General features: G+C 57.8%; 7 protein-coding genes across 7 annotated transcripts; 4 read left to right on the top strand and 3 right to left on the bottom strand.

Annotated features, from left to right (window-relative positions):
* Nucleotides 1–365: 365 nt before the first annotated feature.
* CCM_05535 (cytochrome P450 51) lies at nucleotides 366–2365 on the top strand (the record flags this gene model as incomplete). Its single annotated transcript, XM_006670679.1, has 3 exons — nucleotides 366–908; nucleotides 975–1172; nucleotides 1232–2365. 3 exons carry the CDS (start codon nucleotides 366–368, stop codon nucleotides 2363–2365), a joined length of 1875 nt encoding a protein of 624 aa, XP_006670742.1.
* A 501-nt stretch (nucleotides 2366–2866) lies between these two features.
* CCM_05534 (copper-transporting ATPase 2) lies at nucleotides 2867–6512 on the bottom strand (the record flags this gene model as incomplete). Its single annotated transcript, XM_006670678.1, has 2 exons — nucleotides 2867–6327; nucleotides 6404–6512. The coding sequence occupies 2 exons, from the start codon at nucleotides 6510–6512 to the stop codon at nucleotides 2867–2869; spliced, it is 3570 nt and encodes a 1189-aa protein (XP_006670741.1).
* Nucleotides 6513–8913: 2401 nt separating this feature from the next.
* On the top strand, nucleotides 8914–9849 carry CCM_05533 (COP9 signalosome subunit 7 (CsnG); the record flags this gene model as incomplete). The annotated part of the gene is made up of 2 exons (XM_006670677.1): nucleotides 8914–8946; nucleotides 9034–9849. 2 exons carry the CDS (start codon nucleotides 8914–8916, stop codon nucleotides 9847–9849), a joined length of 849 nt encoding a protein of 282 aa, XP_006670740.1.
* An 832-nt stretch (nucleotides 9850–10681) lies between these two features.
* CCM_05532 (Regulator of G protein signaling superfamily) lies at nucleotides 10682–11930 on the bottom strand (the record flags this gene model as incomplete). The annotated part of the gene is made up of 3 exons (XM_006670676.1): nucleotides 10682–10918; nucleotides 10978–11680; nucleotides 11731–11930. 3 exons carry the CDS (start codon nucleotides 11928–11930, stop codon nucleotides 10682–10684), a joined length of 1140 nt encoding a protein of 379 aa, XP_006670739.1.
* Nucleotides 11931–12836: 906 nt separating this feature from the next.
* Nucleotides 12837–13461, top strand: CCM_05531 (60S ribosomal protein L31; the record flags this gene model as incomplete). Its single annotated transcript, XM_006670675.1, has 3 exons — nucleotides 12837–12926; nucleotides 13038–13112; nucleotides 13258–13461. The coding sequence occupies 3 exons, from the start codon at nucleotides 12837–12839 to the stop codon at nucleotides 13459–13461; spliced, it is 369 nt and encodes a 122-aa protein (XP_006670738.1).
* Nucleotides 13462–13989: 528 nt separating this feature from the next.
* CCM_05530 (ubiquitin conjugating enzyme (UbcK), putative) lies at nucleotides 13990–14687 on the bottom strand (the record flags this gene model as incomplete). The annotated part of the gene is made up of 3 exons (XM_006670674.1): nucleotides 13990–14092; nucleotides 14176–14508; nucleotides 14593–14687. 3 exons carry the CDS (start codon nucleotides 14685–14687, stop codon nucleotides 13990–13992), a joined length of 531 nt encoding a protein of 176 aa, XP_006670737.1.
* A 1092-nt stretch (nucleotides 14688–15779) lies between these two features.
* Nucleotides 15780–17512, top strand: CCM_05529 (serine/threonine protein kinase; the record flags this gene model as incomplete). Its single annotated transcript, XM_006670673.1, has 2 exons — nucleotides 15780–15883; nucleotides 15973–17512. 2 exons carry the CDS (start codon nucleotides 15780–15782, stop codon nucleotides 17510–17512), a joined length of 1644 nt encoding a protein of 547 aa, XP_006670736.1.
* Nucleotides 17513–17617: the final 105 nt, after the last annotated feature.

The raw sequence follows: 17617 nt of genomic DNA, 5'->3' as shown, positions 1-17617 counted from the left end.
GGCCAACGCCCCATTAAAGTGCCACAGCCCGACAATACTGGACACAAACATCAGACATATCAGACTCTCCAAGATGCCCCGTCGCATGTTTTTTGTTCATCGTTGGTCCAAAGGCAAGCGCCCCTATTTGAGCCGAGAGCGGGCGGTTCTGTAACAAGTTAGCGCCTGGGACCGAAACACGCGAGAGTTGGTTGCGGGGCATCGGCCAATAGGGAACTGATTAATTGCCAGTCGCTCAGTGGCTCCTGATGGCAAGAACCTTTGCGCAATGCGCTTTCGACTACCAACAGATTTTCTAGAAATATGAATTGTCATGGAATAGTCTAGCTGTTGAATCGAGTAAAAGAGCTCTTGAAGTTTCAGGTATGGACTTTTGCTGTAGTCTTGGTCACGACCATCGCATTCGTATTCGGAAAGCGGCTGCAAGTCTCCACCAAGCCCTGCGCCTCTCGAAAGATTTCAAATTGGTTACCAGATCCCTCGCTCAAAGCGTCGCCTCCCCGTCCCTTCTCTTTTCCTCCTGGCATACAAGAAGCGACGATTGCACCGTCACCTCTTGTTTCGTTTTCCTCTCCCTACGATCCGTCGCTCCCCTTATTGCGTTCCTCCCTGCTGTCCCCCCTCGATTCCGCCCCCAAACAGTCGTTGCCGCCGCCATCATGGGTGTCCTCCAGGTCGCCGCGAACCACCCGCTGGTGCACCAGCTCCAGGCCCAAAGCGTCGTCATCCAGTCCGCCATCTTGGTCTTTGGCTTCATCGCCCTCTCCGTCGTCCTCAACGTCGCCGGCCAGATCCTCTTTAAGAACAAGAATGAGCCCCCCATGGTCTTCCACTGGTTCCCCTTTATCGGCAGCACCGTTACCTACGGCATGGACCCTCCCACCTTTTTCCATTTGAATCGCCAAAAGGTGAGCTTTCTTCTGCTGCACTCGTCCTTCCTTTTTTCTTTCCCTTGCTAACGCATCCTTGCGCAGTATGGTGACGTCTTTACGTTTATCCTCCTCGGCAAAAAGACGACCGTCGCCGTTGGCCCCGCCGGCAACGAATTCATCCTCAACGGCAAGCTCAAGGACGTCAATGCCGAGGAAATTTACACTGTCCTGACCACGCCCGTCTTTGGCCGCGACGTCGTCTACGACTGCCCCAACGCCAAGCTCATGGAGCAGAAAAAGGTACGACTGCGCCACACGCCCAGCCCACGGCGACCACTTCGCTAACACGCATTCCGCAGTTTATGAAGATTGCCCTCACCACCGAAGCCTTCAAATCCTACGTCCCCATCATCTCCAACGAAGTCACCTCGTACTATAAGCGCGACGCCGGCTTCAAGGGCGCCACCGGCATCGTCGACGTGCCTCTCAAGATGGCTGAAATCACCATCTTCACCGCCTCGCACGCGCTCCAGGGCAGCGCCATCCGCCGCAAGTTTGACGTGTCCCTGGCCGCCCTCTACCACGACCTCGACATGGGCTTCACGCCCATCAACTTTATGCTGCACTGGGCGCCGCTGCCCTGGAACCGCCGTCGCGACCACGCCCAGCGCACCGTTGCCAAGATTTACATGGACACCATCCAAGAGCGCCGCGCCAACGTCGACGACCACGAGCTCGACATTATGAAGCACCTGATGAACTCGAGCTACAAGAACGGCACGCCCGTACCCGACCACGAAGTTGCCCACATGATGATTGCGCTCCTCATGGCCGGCCAGCACTCGTCGTCATCGACCAGCTCCTGGATCATGCTCCGCCTGGCGCAGAACCCGCAGATCATGGAGGCCCTCTACGAGGAGCAGGTCAAGGCCCTCGGCGCCGACCTCCCGCCCCTGCAGTACGAGGATCTCGCGAAGTTGCCCCTCAACCAGGCCATCATCAAGGAGACCCTGCGCCTGCACGCCCCCATCCACTCCATCATGCGCGCCGTCAAGCAGCCTCTGCCCGTCCCCGGTACAAAGTACGTCATCCCGACCTCGCACGTCCTTCTCGCCGCGCCCGGCGTCAGCGCCAGCGACCCGTCCTTCTTCCCCAACCCCGACGCTTGGGACCCCTACCGCTGGCTCCCCGGCTCGTCCAACGCTCCGACCATTACGGCCCGCAGCGACGAGGAGGAGGAAAAGGTTGACTACGGCTACGGCATCGTCAGCAAGGGCGCTGCCTCGCCGTACCTGCCCTTTGGCGCCGGCCGCCACCGCTGCATCGGCGAGCAGTTTGCCAATGTGCAGCTACAGACCATTGTCGCCGAGACGGTCCGCGAATTCAAGTTTGCCAATGTCGACGGCAGCGACAAGATTATCGGTACCGACTACACCTCCCTCTTCTCCCGCCCTTTGGAGCCTGCCAAGATTCGCTGGACGCGCAGGGATTAAACCAAGTTAGACTATAGACTGTGTAAACAGGATGCAAGTGTAAACGGATCTGGGGGTTTTCCTGGGTCCCAGGAGCTGTACATGTATATATTATTGGGATCGCCAAGGCTTTTTTTTTTTGAATGAGGGATGGGTCCAGAGGGAAACCACGATAGAATTTTGAAGCTTTACAATGAAAGCTCGTTTAGTAACTAATACATAATGCCTACAAGAACACTTGATCACATCTCTGCTGCTGCTCAGGGTCAATATTGATGATGCTTTTTTTGTGTTGCTGTAACAAGTAGATGCTAGATGGAATATATGTGCGTACCGCTATGCCGATTCAAACGAAGAAAGGAGTTACAAATGCGATTTTGAGTGCTGCCCAAGGTGAACAAGGACCCATGAACAAGGACAAAACAACAGCCACACCCAAAACGAACTCCATGTTCAACAAACAAAAAGAGGTATACGTGACAATTAGGAAAAAAGGAAAATCTATACAAGACGTTGAACACGTCACGTCTCCAGGTTTTGCAGCGGCACGTAGCCCTCGTCACCTTTGCCTCCGGCGCGGCCACCACGCAGCAGCATCTCCCTGACCCAACCCACAACGCCGCGTCCTCTCTGCCAGCGCAGCCCACCGGTGCGTTCCGCGGCCGCCTCGTCCATCCAGCGGGGTCTGCGCCAGAGTTTGAGCAGCAGACTCGACACGACGACCGACACGGAGGAGCAGGCCATGGCGAAGCCGGCCATCATGGGGTGCATGTGGACACCGAGCGGCAAGAAGAAGCCCATGGCGACGGGCAGGCCGACGAGGTTGTACAGGCAGGCCCAGCCGAGATTCAGCTTGATGCGGCGGAAGATGCTGCGCGTGAGGGCGAGCGCGGCCGGGATGCAGATGAGGTCCGAGGGCCGCATGAGCACCACGTCGGCCGCCTCCATGGCGACGTCGGTACCAGACGACATGGCGATGCCGACGTCGGCCGTGGCGAGCGCGGGCGAGTCGTTGATGCCGTCGCCGACCATGGCGACGACATGGCCCTGCGCTTGCAGGCTGCGGATGATGGACTGTTTCTGGTCGGGTGAGGCGCCGGCGAAGACGTCGGCGGGGGGGATGCCGACGGCGGCGGCGACAGCGAGCGCCGTGGAGCGCTGGTCGCCGGTGACGATGGCGGTTTGGATCTTCATGCGGTGCAGGACGGCAATGGCGGCCGCGGCGCCGTCCTTGATGGTGTCGGCGAGGCAGAGGTGGCCGGCGTATTGGCCGTCGACGGCGACGAAGATGTTGGTCGTGCCGGCGGCAGTACTGGTGGTTGTGGGTTTGCTGGTGGTCGTGGAGTTCTTGGCGGCGTGCACGTTGAGCTGTTCAGCGGCCTCGACGGCGTCTTCGGGGACGGGGATGCCGTGGTCGTTGAGATGCCGCAGGTTGCCGGCGACGATGCGGTAGCGCGTGCGGTCGGCCGACATCGCGGGCTCGACCTGCGCGACGACGCCACGGCCGACGTTGACCTTGAAGTCGCCGACGCTGCCAGGGAGAGCAGCCTCGGGCCCTAGCCCCAGCTCGTCTTTAGCCGCGCCGAGAATAGCCTTTCCGACTGGGTGCTCGCTGCCCATCTCTGCAAGACCGACAATGGCCCACCACAGACGGCGGGTCGCGTTGGTCGTTTCCCACGCAGGCGTGAGCGTCATGCGCGCCACGCTCATCTTGCCGTGAGTAATAGTACCCGTCTTATCAAGGACGACCTTGGTCACTTTGGTGGTGCGCTCGAGCGCCGCGCCGCCCTTGATGAGGATGCCGTTCTCGGCGCCCACGCCAGTACCGACCATGACGGCCGTCGGCGTGGCCAGGCCGAGCGCGCACGGGCAGGCAAACACAATGACTGAGATGCATAGCTTGACGCAGACCATGATCTTTCCGCCGCTCGCGTTTTGCAGAAAAATGGCCGGCGGGTGCGCGAGCACGTGCGAGAGCACCATCCAGGTGAGAAACGTGCCGAGGCCGAGGACGAGAATGGTGGGCACAAAGTAGCCAGCGAGAGTGTCGGCGACCTGTTGGATGGGCGCGCGCGTCGTCTGCGCGTCCTGCACGAGGCGCACAATCTGGCTGAGCTGCGTGTCGCGGCCGGCGCGCGTGACGCGGAAATCAATGCGCCCGTTGCCGTTGACAGTGCCGCCAATGACGTTGTCGCCGAGTCGCTTCTGCACCGGCATGGCCTCGCCCGTCACCATGCTCTCGTCGACGTAGGTTTCGCCACGGACGACGGTGCCGTCGGCGGGAATCTTGTCGCCGGGCCGGGTAATGACAATATCGCCCAGCTGCAGCAGCTCGGTGGGGATGGACCGTTCCTCGTACGCGGAGCCTTCGGCGCCGGGGGCGCGTGGGGTACGCGGCGTCGTGGCGGCGTCGGCCGACTTGGCCCAGGCCTCGGCGGCCTTCTCAGCGGCGATGGGGTCCGTGTAGATGGTGGCCATGGACGGCGCCAGCGACATGAGGCGCGACAGGGCCTTGGACGTTTGCCCCTTGGCGCTGTTTTCGAGGTAGCGGCCAAAGGTGATGAAAGTGATGAGCATGGTGCTCGTGTCGAAGATGGTGCTGGGCCGCGAGTGCGGCGGCATGAGGATCGAGACCAGCATGGAAAAGACGCTAAAGAAGAAGGCAGACGACGTGCCGAGGATGACGAGCACGTCCATGGTGGGCGAGCCGTGCTTGACCGACTTGTACGCGGAAATGTAGAAGCGCTTGCCGATGCCAAACTGCACGGGTATGGTGAGGGCCAGGCAGATGACGTCGCCAAGGAAGAGGCCGGGGCAGAGTGAGACCTTGCCAAAGTCCAGGCTCGGCAGTGCCATGGGCAGAATCATGCCAATGATGAAGACGGGCACGGCGAACAAGACCGACGCCCGGAATGCCGTCCGCCACTCGGTAATCTCGCGTGTCTTGGCAAGTGACTCGAGCTGCGCATTGTTGTCCTGGCTGTCGGCCACCAGCGCGTTCAGGCCCTCGGCCTCGACGGCCTCGACAATGGCGCGCAGCCCAATGACGGACGGGTTGTGGGTGACGGACAGCCGGTCGGTGGACAGGCTGAGCGAGGCGGACTTGACGCCGGCAAGTGCGCGAATCTTGGCTTCCAGCTCCCGGGCCACCGTGGCATCCGGGTTTCCGTAAATCTTGAACTGAGCTGTCGTGGTGCCGGTGCCGACATCCTGCACGTCAAAGACGGACGACAAGACGGCGGCGTCGAACCCTCGGTCCTCGATGATTTCAGCGATTTTGTCAGCGGAGATTTTTGTCACGTCGTGTGTGATGACGGCTCGCTCGGCGAGCAGACTAATGTTGAATTTCAAAATGCCTTGGACGCCCTTGAAGCCACCTTCGACGGCCGACGTGCACGCGCCGCACGTCATGCCCTCAATCGCCAGCGTCGTTGTGGCCACGCTGCTAGCCGCCTCATCCTTTTGATCTGCCGCTGGGGCCACCCGCACGCTGTCAATGATCTCGGCGTCAAACCCGCGGTCCTCTATTATCTCGGCAATCTGCTCTGCCGTCAGGCGACTGGCGTCGTGCTCGATGACGGCGCGCTCGGAGAGTAGAGAGATGCTAAAGGTGTGGACGCCGGGGACGTTTTTGAAGCCGCCCTCGACGGCCGACGTGCACGCGCCGCAGGTCATACCCTCGACGGCAATTGTCGTGGTAAATGTGTTCGGCTCGAGGGAGACGCTCGGGTGGCGGGAGGCGACGGGGCTGGGTAGGTCGGTGGCGATGACCTCTGCTTCGAAGCCGCGGTCGTCGATGATTTCCTGGACCTGGTCGGCAGAAATCTTGGCCGGGTCGTGCATGACGACGGCGCGCTCCATGACGAGGCTGACGGAGACGCTGCCGACGCCTTCGAGGCCCTTGAAGCCAGCTTCAATGGCCGATGTGCATGCGCCGCAACTGTAGAGGACCAGGGTTAGTATGGCACAATGATGCTTCAACGCTGGACTTTGGCGCAGGCTAGCCAAGTCGGAACCGTCAAGCAGTCTCTCCAGCTGGGGAATGAACTCACGTCATACCGCTCACGCGCAGCGTGGTTGTGGCCATGTGTGCTGTGGCGGGAGAAGCCAAGGTCGCAGACAAATGGCTGGTCTCCCGTTTGGGAATCTGAATGGGTGAGGGAGCCATCCTGGGCGCCAAACTGGAAGCCGGAAAAAAAGAAGAAAAAAAAGGCCCTCGTGCACAGCACCTAGCTGGCTGGCGCAGCCGTCAGAGTCGCGGGGTATATGAATATGGTAAAATGAACAAGAGAGAAATGAATAAGAGAGAAATATGAGTGTTGATCCGGAGATGTCGGAAAAAGAGGCAAACGCAAACACAGCCAGCAACCCAGGTCGGTGCAGGATGTGGCGCCTTGTTTGACCGGGGGGACAAACGCTGCTGATGCGACGCTTTATAATTTATCAGCGGACGAAGCGGAAGTTGCGGCAGGTCTGTGGGGGCGGTTTCGCCTTGAGTTGTAGGTAGGAAGGAATTATTAAGGAATTCTGAGAGGCCAGCTACCCGCGCAGAGGATAGCAAGTAAAACGAGTTGGGCAGGGCGTTGGTTCTGCCAGTGCCGGGCCAAGAAAATATTCGAGAAAATATTCGACAAGAGAAAGTGTGGGAGGATATAATGTTACCACAGTGTCCCGTAGAGGTAAATATGAGGCCGTTGCGAGAGGCTGTCCAAGTAATTCGTACTGTAGCGCAGAAACCAAATCTGCAAAAATCGCACCACTAGACAGAGGGGTAGCCTTGAAGATATGCACTGTGACCATGCAGTGTCATCCAAGTCATCCAACCCCGCCAAGATAGGTGGTGGTATGAGGCTTTGGTGAAAGTCGCTCGGTTGAAAGTCGCTCGGTTGTAACGTGTGGCCTGCGAATCGAGGGAACAGTGAACTGTCCGTGTGCTCGCCAATTGGACGGGCGGTGGTACTGTGGCCGAGGGACCTAGCGTTGACGGCGAGATTGGTTAGGTAATTAATTTATTATAAGCGTCGGCAAGAGATGCAGCTGATAATATAATAAGAAGAAGGCGAGATGACGGGGTGGAAACCAGAGCACGGCATCTACTCGGGGGCTATGATGCATAATATACAATTCGGCAATCCCATCCCCACTCCCTAGGTAGGTAGGTATTAGTTATTCCTCTCCTCGATATTTCCAACTCGTGCTGTTTTGCTTCTTGGGATTTTTTCCCCTTGTTTTCCAAACAAATCAGCCGTTTTACTGCCAATTTCGCCCTCAGGGCACATCATCGCAGCTAGCGCCGCCTAATCGCCTACTAGGCTGTTGTAGCTCGTTGGTGTTTCACATCACCACTCACCCCATGCCGATGACGCCAGTTTTTAGCCAGAATCTGGTACCGTCCGTGTTTGACTTTTTTTTCATCTCGAAATGATCCCAAAACACATGTAAAGCAAAAAGGGGAGGGCGAGCGGGCGGACGGGTTGTCGGGCCTGTGGTGGAGGGCGATACGTTTCAGGGCTGTTTCTTGGGTTTCTTGGTGTCCCTATCCGCTAAAAATGGCCTCAAAACTCGGCGTCGTCGCTGTAATGCCAGTCAGTAACTTGCTCTTCCATTGTAGCCGCTTTGCCTTGCCACATTCAAATGTGCCGCATCAGCGAGCGCCACCCCCGAGATGGACAGGCAAACGCGGCAAGCCGAACCGTGAGAAATGCCAATCCGGCCATCCGCTTCCTATTACTGAGAACGGCAATATCGGAGCATCATTGTGCGCCTGTAGGTGGGTGTACCGAAATCACAGACCTGCGTCTGGCCTGATAATGAGCGACGCGGCCGCAGCGCAATTCGCCCGCCGCTGTCCGTGCCAACAGTGCGCCCGGGTGCTCGGCCACGAACGGCACCAACAATAGCTCGGTAATAAAAGCATCACGAGGTTCTTCCGACGTTATTGCCAAGTTCAACTGCCAAGATATGTCTGGACAATATTGCTTTGTTACCCTCCCGTGGCTCATTTAGTACATAGGTAGTTAGTCCGCGATCTAATCGCTTCAAACACCCAGCATCCTACCCGGTAGTAAACCTCAAGGTGCAAAAGCTTCGTCTAGCCAGCTTCTTCTGTCCTGTTTGTACTCGGGCGAGCATGTATCGTGGGGCTGGTCTCCTCTCGCTTGTTTGTTTTCTATCGGGATGAGTTGTTGATTGATGATCGGTTGGTTGCCAACGAAGGCCTGGCCATGTAAGCGCATCAGTGTGAGAAGCCAACAGAGGTCACTCCGCAGTCCACAGACCTACCGTTGCAGACAGTAAAGTACATTCACGCCAACCCAAACAAGCTTTCCCTCTAAAAGTTATCCTTAAATTTTGTATACCATTCATCACCAACATCTCGCCTGATTGAGCAGTACATGCTCACGCTAACCCTGCCAGCGATCCCGGCAACTGCCCCGCGTCACTTCAGGCAGGCAGGCAGACGCGCCCCGCTTAAACGAGCAACCTCGAATCCGATCGCCTCCAAACGTAGGAGCTGTTGTTGCCTTGCCATTTTTTTGCATCTTGACATTAGCTCCCATCTTTCCATCATGGAGCAAACCAAAGCGTTGAATGCACTCGAGGTAGGAAATCAAGCTCCAACCACGCCGACTCCCGCTCCTTTCCCCCCTCCCCATCACCATAGCTAACATCCCACCGCCGTCTGCCAGCCGTTCATCGCCCTCTCCAAATCGGCCAGCTCGCCCCGCGCCGCCGCCGACCTCATCTCACGAGCGACCTCGGCACCCAACACCTACATCTTCGCCGAACTGTTACAGTCCCCCGCCCTCCAGACCCTCGCGGCCGCGCACCCGACCGACCTCGCGCCGCACCTCGCCCTCCTCCGCCTCTTTTCCTACGGCTCCTACGCCGAGTATGAGACCACACCCGGCCTGCCACCGCTCAACGATGCGCAGCGGCTCAAGCTGCGGCAGCTGAGCCTGCTGTCCCTCGCCGCCTCGGGCCGCCGCGCGGATCTGAGCTACGCTGACCTCCTGCGCACCCTGCGGCTCGACGCCCCGCGGGAGCTGGAAGTGCTCGTCACCACGGCCATTTACGCCGGGCTGCTCGACGCCAAGCTCGATCCGGCCCGGCAGCGCGTGCAGGTCACGCGCGTCGCGCCCCTGCGGGACCTACGGCCCGACGAGGACGTGCCGCGCATGCGCGCCGCGCTGCACGCCTGGTCGGACCGCTGCGCCGCCATCATCGACGACGTGGAGAGGCACACGGAACAGGTACGACAAGGGGCCGCCGCGCGGGCTGTGGCGGAGAACGTGGCGGCGAACAAGATGGCCAGGGCCGTGACCGACTTTCGCGAGATGGAGAAAAAGAGCGGCGGGAAGGAACCGATGCCCCGCCGCGCGGGCACCGGCAAGAGAGTGATGCTGGAGACGCCGGTCAAGAGCAAGACGGACGAGGACATGGATGTGGATGGCCCATTTTCGGGCGAGGACGGCAAAAAAAGGGCCGGCAAGAGGAAGATGTAAGCTGCCCAAGGAGGACAGGAGACGACGAGAAGGGTTTGCTTTTTGAGGGAAGGAGGGATACATCAGTGGATGACTAGCATAGAGACGAGGAGCGAAAAGCCATGAGAGCCTATTTTTAACATCAACGAGCTTGCACCTAACGGTGCTGTAATGATATATACTACATGAATATAAACACACGACTTCTTATTTGCACACTTGAAGATGGAGGCTCCCCTCTGTTTTCCGTCGTTCTGGACTCGGCAAGCTTGCTATCCAATATCCCAACTAAGGTGTTGCTTCTCACTGTAACACCACTGGATTGCACCCGACTTCTAGACGGGCATGGTTTTAAAGATATTCAAAGAAAGCCCCCGTTGTGAATCTACTAGCTATAGAAAAATGACAAAAAGAGCACTTGAGCTTAACAAAAAAAGAACGTACAGCACCCAGAGTTCGTTGGTCGTCACCGACCCAGCTACTATTTGAGCGCTCGAGTGGTTATCGCTCGGAGATCAGACGGGATCCAGATTGGTCACTCGGCTATGGCCGTACATGTTGATTAGGTCCTCTATTGGGGTATATAATAGAGGGTGACAGCACCAGCCTGATTCGACCCCGACGTTGCTGTATCAATATCAAACTCACTCCGTCTAGGATTAACATCATCTCCACATCCCCTCTCCCCCCTCTTCATAACGGTCGTCAAAAGGAATAATGGAAAAGAAAAGATAACAATTGGAAGCAGGCACTCTGCCAGAAAATAATAGCAAGCGAGTTCATGGCATAAAAACAGGTCGCGGGTATTATATTATGTACTGTGGTTCGATAGTCATTGTGGCGCCATTCTCTCTCACAGCCGCTTGCCCGGCACAAAGATGAACAAGACGCATAAAGCGGCTGTAACGAGCGTCGTCGCGAGGAGGACAATAAAGGCTCGTTTGACAAGGAGGGTGCGGACGTAGGGTTCGCGGATGCGCGAAAAGTTGAAAGGCGTGTATTCGCTGAAGCCAAGGAGGGCCATGACGGGGTCCAGTGAGTACTGGTATGAGGCGAGAAAGTAGACGCCCACTGCAAATGGCAGAATAACCTAATAAAGTGTCAGCAATGGCGAGTAAAAATATCGTCACGAGGCTCCTGTAATCGTACCCAGCATCTTGTGGCTCTGCTCTTGTTGAGAAATATGAGAACAAAGGCAGTCCAGAAGGCGCCAAACATGGCCACGAGGCCGAGAATCAGACGCATCACCAGCGTGGGCGGGATCAGGTTACCCAGGGCCTTCATACGCAGGAAGCCTGGAAAGGCGTCGCGCTCCATGGCCTGGAAGACGTAGTCCTTGGCCGTGTCAAAGACCTCGGGGTCGTCGCGGCCATGCTCCTCAATGGCGCTGATGACGTCCTGTGTGATGGAGCCGGGCAGGATAATCTCGCGCTCCGCGCCGGGCAGTAGAAACGTGTACAGAATCTTCTCCGCCGACGCCCGAATGTCCTGCCGCGAGACGGTGTGCGCGGGCGAGTGGGAGTCGGTCAGGTCGCGCGCGGCGCTGCTGCCACTGGCCGCCGTCATGGGGCTGGGCCGGTGCGAGCCGGGTGTGTGCGGCGACTCGCGCTCCGACTGCTCCTCGCGCAGAAACGCCGACATTTGCGCGTCCTGGTTCTTTTCCTTTTCCGTCGCGTACATGGTCGGACCGGCCGGCCGGGGCTCCAGGTCGCCCATATGGTCGAGGATTGTTGAGGACCGCTTCGAGGCGCCGCCACCGACGCGCTCCATGTCTGGGGTGGCGACGAGCACGGAGCGTCGCAGCTCACGGACGTAGTGGCGGCATAGTGACATATGCTGGGCAACATCGAGCCTAGAGAAAGCGTGTGTTAGTCTGCTGTTGTCGAGTTGGAAGCTATATACTCCCAGGGCGATGTTCTGAGCCCAAGCATGAAGGAACGGTCGTACCAAAAGTCCAGATAGTCCACCGACCGCTGCTGGTCTCGCATATAAATGTAAAATGAAAACAAATCTACCGGCGGTAGCGTTCTTCTGCTCAGCACTTCAAAGAGCGTCGGTAGTCGGTTCCGGTTGAGATCTGGCTGCGCCATCGGCGCGCCCATGGTGCTCCATCGGGCCACCATGACGGGCTTGCGAGAGAGATTTGGATGAGGTCGTGTTGCGGGGGAGAAAAAGCCAGCGGCAGGCGATTAAACCTCGCGGAGGTGGTTAGAAAAGGAATCTTGGACTGTCGGCTCTTCAAAGGTTGATTTGCGGGTGCGGTGAGAAATGGCTGGGCTGAAAGGAAACTGGGCGAGCAAACGCAGTTGAGGGAGGCGTTTCACAAAAGCTCGTTCGCGTTCCCCTTGAATTGGCAGATTAGGCGTGGCTGGTAAAGTAGCGCAAGGAGATAAACAGTGGTGAAAAGAGGAAAAACAAAGACCGGCAACGAAATACGAGGCGGCGTTGTTTGCAACACCTTCCCCCAGGCCGGTGCTTTAAATTGGACTCGTCACCAGTTTTTGGAAGCAATGCAGCGCTGGGGACACATCAAATAACAAGGTCGACTGGCATCAAAGCCACTTGAGTGAACTGGGGCAGCTCCTGTGGACGGACCCCATTCGACGATTGACTTATTATTATTAGCCGTCTCGGAAGGGGCAAGCAACAAGCACACTGAAAAAGGTACGTACAGTAGCACGTGACTAGCAGCCTCCAGGCCCAGCGACGATGGCCCTGATTGGCTCGCTACCTCCCCACCCACCACCAGTTTTCCAAGCCTGCCCTACGCACAAAGATTTTGCGGAATTTGCGAACCCGACCAACCCTCGACATACTTCAACCGCCCAGATACCTTGAACAGACGAGATATAGGTACGAACGCCAAACCTCTTCCCAACCTCGAAGCTTTCTTGCACCATACATACCCATCGTTGCTCCTTTCGAACTCGATACCCCTGAACAATCGCCCTTTTATCGAATTTTTGGTCCTGCCCGCGACCACGCATCGCTGACAGTCAGTTACAGAAATGTCGTCCAAGAAGCCAACCGGAAAGGCCCAGCGCTCCGCCATTGCGGACGTTGTTGCCCGCGAGTACACCATCCACATGCACAAGAGAGTACGTCGTTTGCGAACGCGCCAATGTCTCTGTTTCGGAGCCGCGACAACGGAGACATGGGACGCGCAGGCGGATATACAAGGAACGGAGGAAGGCTAACGGTTGATGTAGCTACATGGTGTCACCTTCAAGAAGCGTGCCCCCCGCGCCATCAAGGAGATCAAGGACTTTGCCGTCAAGGCCATGGTACGAACCCATTCCTTTATCCGAACAAACCGACCAAGTTGCGAACCGTTTCTACACCAATCATGCGAGATTCGAGGCCACAACTTGGTTGCGGCACTGCCGGACCGACCACGAGAACGAAATTACTGACCGATGATACACACAGGGTACCACTGATGTCCGCGTGGACCCCGCCCTGAACAAGAAGGTATGGGAGAACGGTGTCAAGGGCGTCGCCTACAGACTGCGCGTCCGCATTTCCCGACGACGTAACGACGAGGAGGGTGCCAAGGAGAAGCTGTACAGCTACGTCCAGGCTGTCAACGTCAAGAACCCCAAGGGTCTCCACACCGTCCTGGTTGAGGAGTAAGAGTCGCCTGCTTTGGGTCGATGTGGAAATGGTTGAGGGGACACGAAAAAATTAAAACACTCTTGAACGGGAAAGAAGAAGAATGAAAAAAAGAATAAAAGACATTTTTCTTTTCGGAAATGGATTCTTTCTTTTCGGTTGGGCATGGCATTCTGGAGTTGCAACCGGCTTTTGTAGCTTTTCACGCTGATTAAACAAAAAAAAACAATAACAGATGAACTGTGAAATCACACTACGAGCCGAGTGTTTGTTTTTACTTTGTGTGTGTCGGTGTTTGGTAGTTGACATGGATGAGAAAGACGAAACAATGTTGATAACGAAGAATACAATTCATTGTACAATCAGTCCTTGGGCCTGTTGGCAACCAGTGCACACCGTCTTCCTGCAAACTCGCTCATGCTGATGCAAACCAAGAACCATGCGCGCGGAATTCCAAGTAACAAAGGACCCCAAGACTCCCAAAATTTCTCCCATATAAACAAATGCGGCCATCGTGATGCAAAAACACACACACACCATCAACTCCACCTACTCCTCTTCCACGTCGCGATGTCTAGCCAAAACCTTGCGCTTAAACTCTTCCATGTCACTATCCCAAAGCTCGGCAGCCTCGCCGTTGAGCGGAGAGGAGCTACATATCATGTTAGCACAAACCTTCTCCAAGTAGAGAGATGGGAAAGGCACATTGGCCCCGGAAACAAAAAAAACACATACTTGTTGGGCTCGCCCAAGAGGCTTTGCAGGCTGAGGAGGACAGTCTGAATGTTGTAGGCGGCCGTCCACTTATCCTTGAGAATGTCGAGGCAGATGCGGCCGGAAAAGTCGACGTTGGGATGGTAGATTGGTGTCGTGAAGAGGACCGTGGGCGGGGCGTAGGGGTAGTTGGAGGGCAGGGCAAAGCTGAGCTTCATGGTGAGGCCGGCGTAGGGCGTGTCGTCCGGGCCTTGGATGGTGGCCGTCCAGGCGAGCAGGTTGCCGTCGGCCGATGGAAACGCGGAGACGCCGGGGGCGGGCGATGTCATGAGCTGCATGAGCTCCGTCTGCAAGCTGCACACGGGACATTGATTAGCAAGCTGGTCCCGTTGGCAGCGTGGAGCTAGAAGGGAGCGACCGTCTTGCGTTCCGACTTACCGCTTGGTGACGCTCTGTGAGTCGGGTCCCTTGCGCGAGGCATTGAGCGTGGCAGCCTGAACGCTGCCGGGAGCAGAGCTTTGGGTGCTGTCCATTGCGAAGTCTATTTGCGAGAGGTGGGATAGAGAGATTGTGGTGTTTTTTTTAGTACTGGACAGGCTGGTTGATCTGTTGGCGAGAGACAATTGGCAGGACTTTGGGAACACAGCCGGCGTGGGAGAGTGTTTCTGGCGGGAAGCTATGAGAGACGCGGGCAAGAAGAAAGCAACAATGATCTGGGAGCGGGCAATGCTCTGCCTTTTGTGAGCGAGGAAAGAAACAGCGGCCGGCGACAAGGACAAGGGTTGCGATGGGCGATGCGGGTGGGTTGGCGGCCAAGGGGGTCGGTTTATACGGGGCGTAGGAGGACGAGCGTAGGCGGCCGGGGATGGGAGGCGTGGATAAGACGATTTGCTATATTTTCTTGTTGGCCAAAAGAAAGAGAACCAAGCGAACCGTGGTGGGCAAAACGACAAAGCAAAAAAGATGCGCGTTTGACAAAGGAAATTCCAAGAGTTTTTGATAGGGTAGAAGAGGTGCTTTCGAAGCAAAGGCGGTGGAGCAAGCTCGAGATGACCCTGGTTGGTGGTTTGTTGCATTGCCCAGCAACGGGGGGGGCGTTAGTTACAGCGGCGCTACAGGCCGGCCCACTGGAGCCTCCCCCCCCCCAAAACAAGGGGGAGCGCTTGGTTGGCCGGCGGCCCTCCCTCTGATGAAAACAGCTTTACGCGGGCGGACGCGCCGCCACGCGACCGCTCGCGGAAGAATCGAAACCACGACAAGGGCAACACAACGATAATCTGTACACCGCACGCACGACATCCAACACGACACGACACGACACGTCACGTCCCCACTGGAACCCCCTCGAACTTCGCACGACCCGAAATCGTTCTCGTTCAACGCCTTTGTTTCTGTTGCCGTTTTTTTTTTCGTGCCTGTTGCTTCAACGCCGCCGTTGCGGCATCACCGGCCGGCGCCATGGTGAGTTGCACACCAATCCCGCATCCCGTCCCCCACCACAACCCGCCGTTTGGCATCCTCTCTTCCAGTAGCACAACACCCGTCCCGTTCAAGACCAAATCGCCTATAATTTTTTTTAACTCTTTAAAAAACAAACTACCTATGATACAATACCTCAATGTAGCATGCTAACCGCGTTCTACCCCCCCCAGTCACAACTCGACCCTCTGCCCAACGACCTACCGTTTCGCATAATTTCGAAGACGGTAGGCCGCGGTGCCTATGCCTCGTACGCTCCCTCTCTCTCACACATACCTGTAAACCATCCAATCCCAATCCTACAACTGACGCCCCCGACCCCCTTTGGCAACAATGCAGCATCAAAAAAGCCATCCCCCTCGACGCCCCAACGCCCGTCTTCGCCGTCAAGCTCATCCACAAGGGCTACGCCGTCAAGCGCGGCCGCGTGTCGGCCAAGCAGCTCGCCATGGAGGTGTCCCTGCACTCCCACGTCGGCCAGCACCCCCACGTCATCGAGTGGTTCGCCTCGGGCGAGGACCCCGTCTGGCGCTGGATCGCCATGGAGTACGCCGAGGGCGGCGACCTCTTTGACAAGATCGAGGCCGACGTCGGCGTCCGCCAGGACATTGCCCAGGCCTACTTCCTGCAGCTCGTCGGCGGCGTCAGCTTCATGCACTCCAAGGGCGTCGCCCACCGCGACCTCAAGCCCGAAAACGTCCTGCTCTCGGCCGACGGCAGCCTCAAGCTCGCCGACTTTGGCATGGCCACCATGTTCGAGTACAAGGGCCAGCGCAAGCTCAGCGCCACCCTGTGCGGCAGTCCCCCGTACATTGCCCCCGAGATTCTCGCCTGCGGCCGCCCGGACAAGAAGTCGGCCGGTGCTACGGGCAAGTACGCGCCCGACCTGGTCGACGTGTGGTCCTGCGGCGTCGTGCTCTTTGTGCTGCTCGTCGGCAACACGCCCTGGGACGAGCCCTCGTCCAACAGCTGGGAGTTTACAGAATACCTCCGGACCGGTGGTCACAGCACGGATGCCTTGTGGGAGCGCGTCCCGCCGGAAGCCCTGTCTCTCTTACGCGGCATCATGTGTGTCGATCCGGCCAAGCGCTTCAGCTTCGCCAAGATCCGCCAGCACCCCTGGTACACGCGGCACAACCCGCTGCTCAACGCCGACGGTCGCGTCGCCGACCCGATCTACCTCGCCACCCAGATGCTCGAGAATCTCCGCATCGACTTTACCAAGCAGCCGCTCCGGCCCTCCCAGGGCCCCCCGTCCTCCATGCCCGACGAGATGGACCTCGATTCGGGCATGAATGCCGGTCGCTTCGCGGCCACGCAGCCCGACGTCCCCATTGTCGACACCGACTGGGACTTTGAGCGCCCTGCGCTGCGGTCCATGGCCGTGCCCTCGGCCTCGCTGCCGCCCCGCGGCGCCGCCAACGACGGCCGTCGCCGGATGCTCGAGACGCTGGCCGACGAGCCCTCCATGTCGCAGTTCTCCCAGGCGCCCGGCCCCTCCATGACGCTGACGCAGCAGGCCCGCCAGTTTCGTGACATTTGCCCTGCCGAGTCGCTCACGCGCTTCTTCTCCCACGTGCCGCCGGCGCACCTCGTCCAGATGCTCAGCGACGCCCTGCACCAGCTCAACGTGCCCCTCGCGCCCGTCACGCCCAATCTGTACGGATACTCGGTCGCCACCATAAAGGTCCGTGCCGTGGACGGCCGCAACCAGAGCCTGCACGGCGAGATCCAGGTCCACAGGCAGGCCCTGCCGGACGGGACCGAGGTCCTCGACGTACGCTTTACAAAGGTCAAGGGCGACCCGCTAGAGTGGCGCCGCTTCTTCAAGAAGATTGTCGTCCTCTGCAAGGACGGTGTATATGTGCCGGATGCCTAGACGGCGGTTCGGCGGTCCATGGCCTGCAAAGAGACGGGGGAGAGCGTAGGAGGCGATTGGAATGGGTATATGGTATTAGACAAAACATCATCAGCATGCTAAATA

The sequence above is a fragment of the Cordyceps militaris genome (assembly GCF_000225605.1).
Source record: "Cordyceps militaris CM01 unplaced genomic scaffold CCM_S00004, whole genome shotgun sequence".
Classification (NCBI taxonomy): Eukaryota; Fungi; Ascomycota; class Sordariomycetes; order Hypocreales; family Cordycipitaceae; genus Cordyceps; species Cordyceps militaris.
The sequence above is the reverse complement of the archived record's forward strand: the minus strand, read 5'-3'. Positions and strand labels throughout refer to the sequence as shown.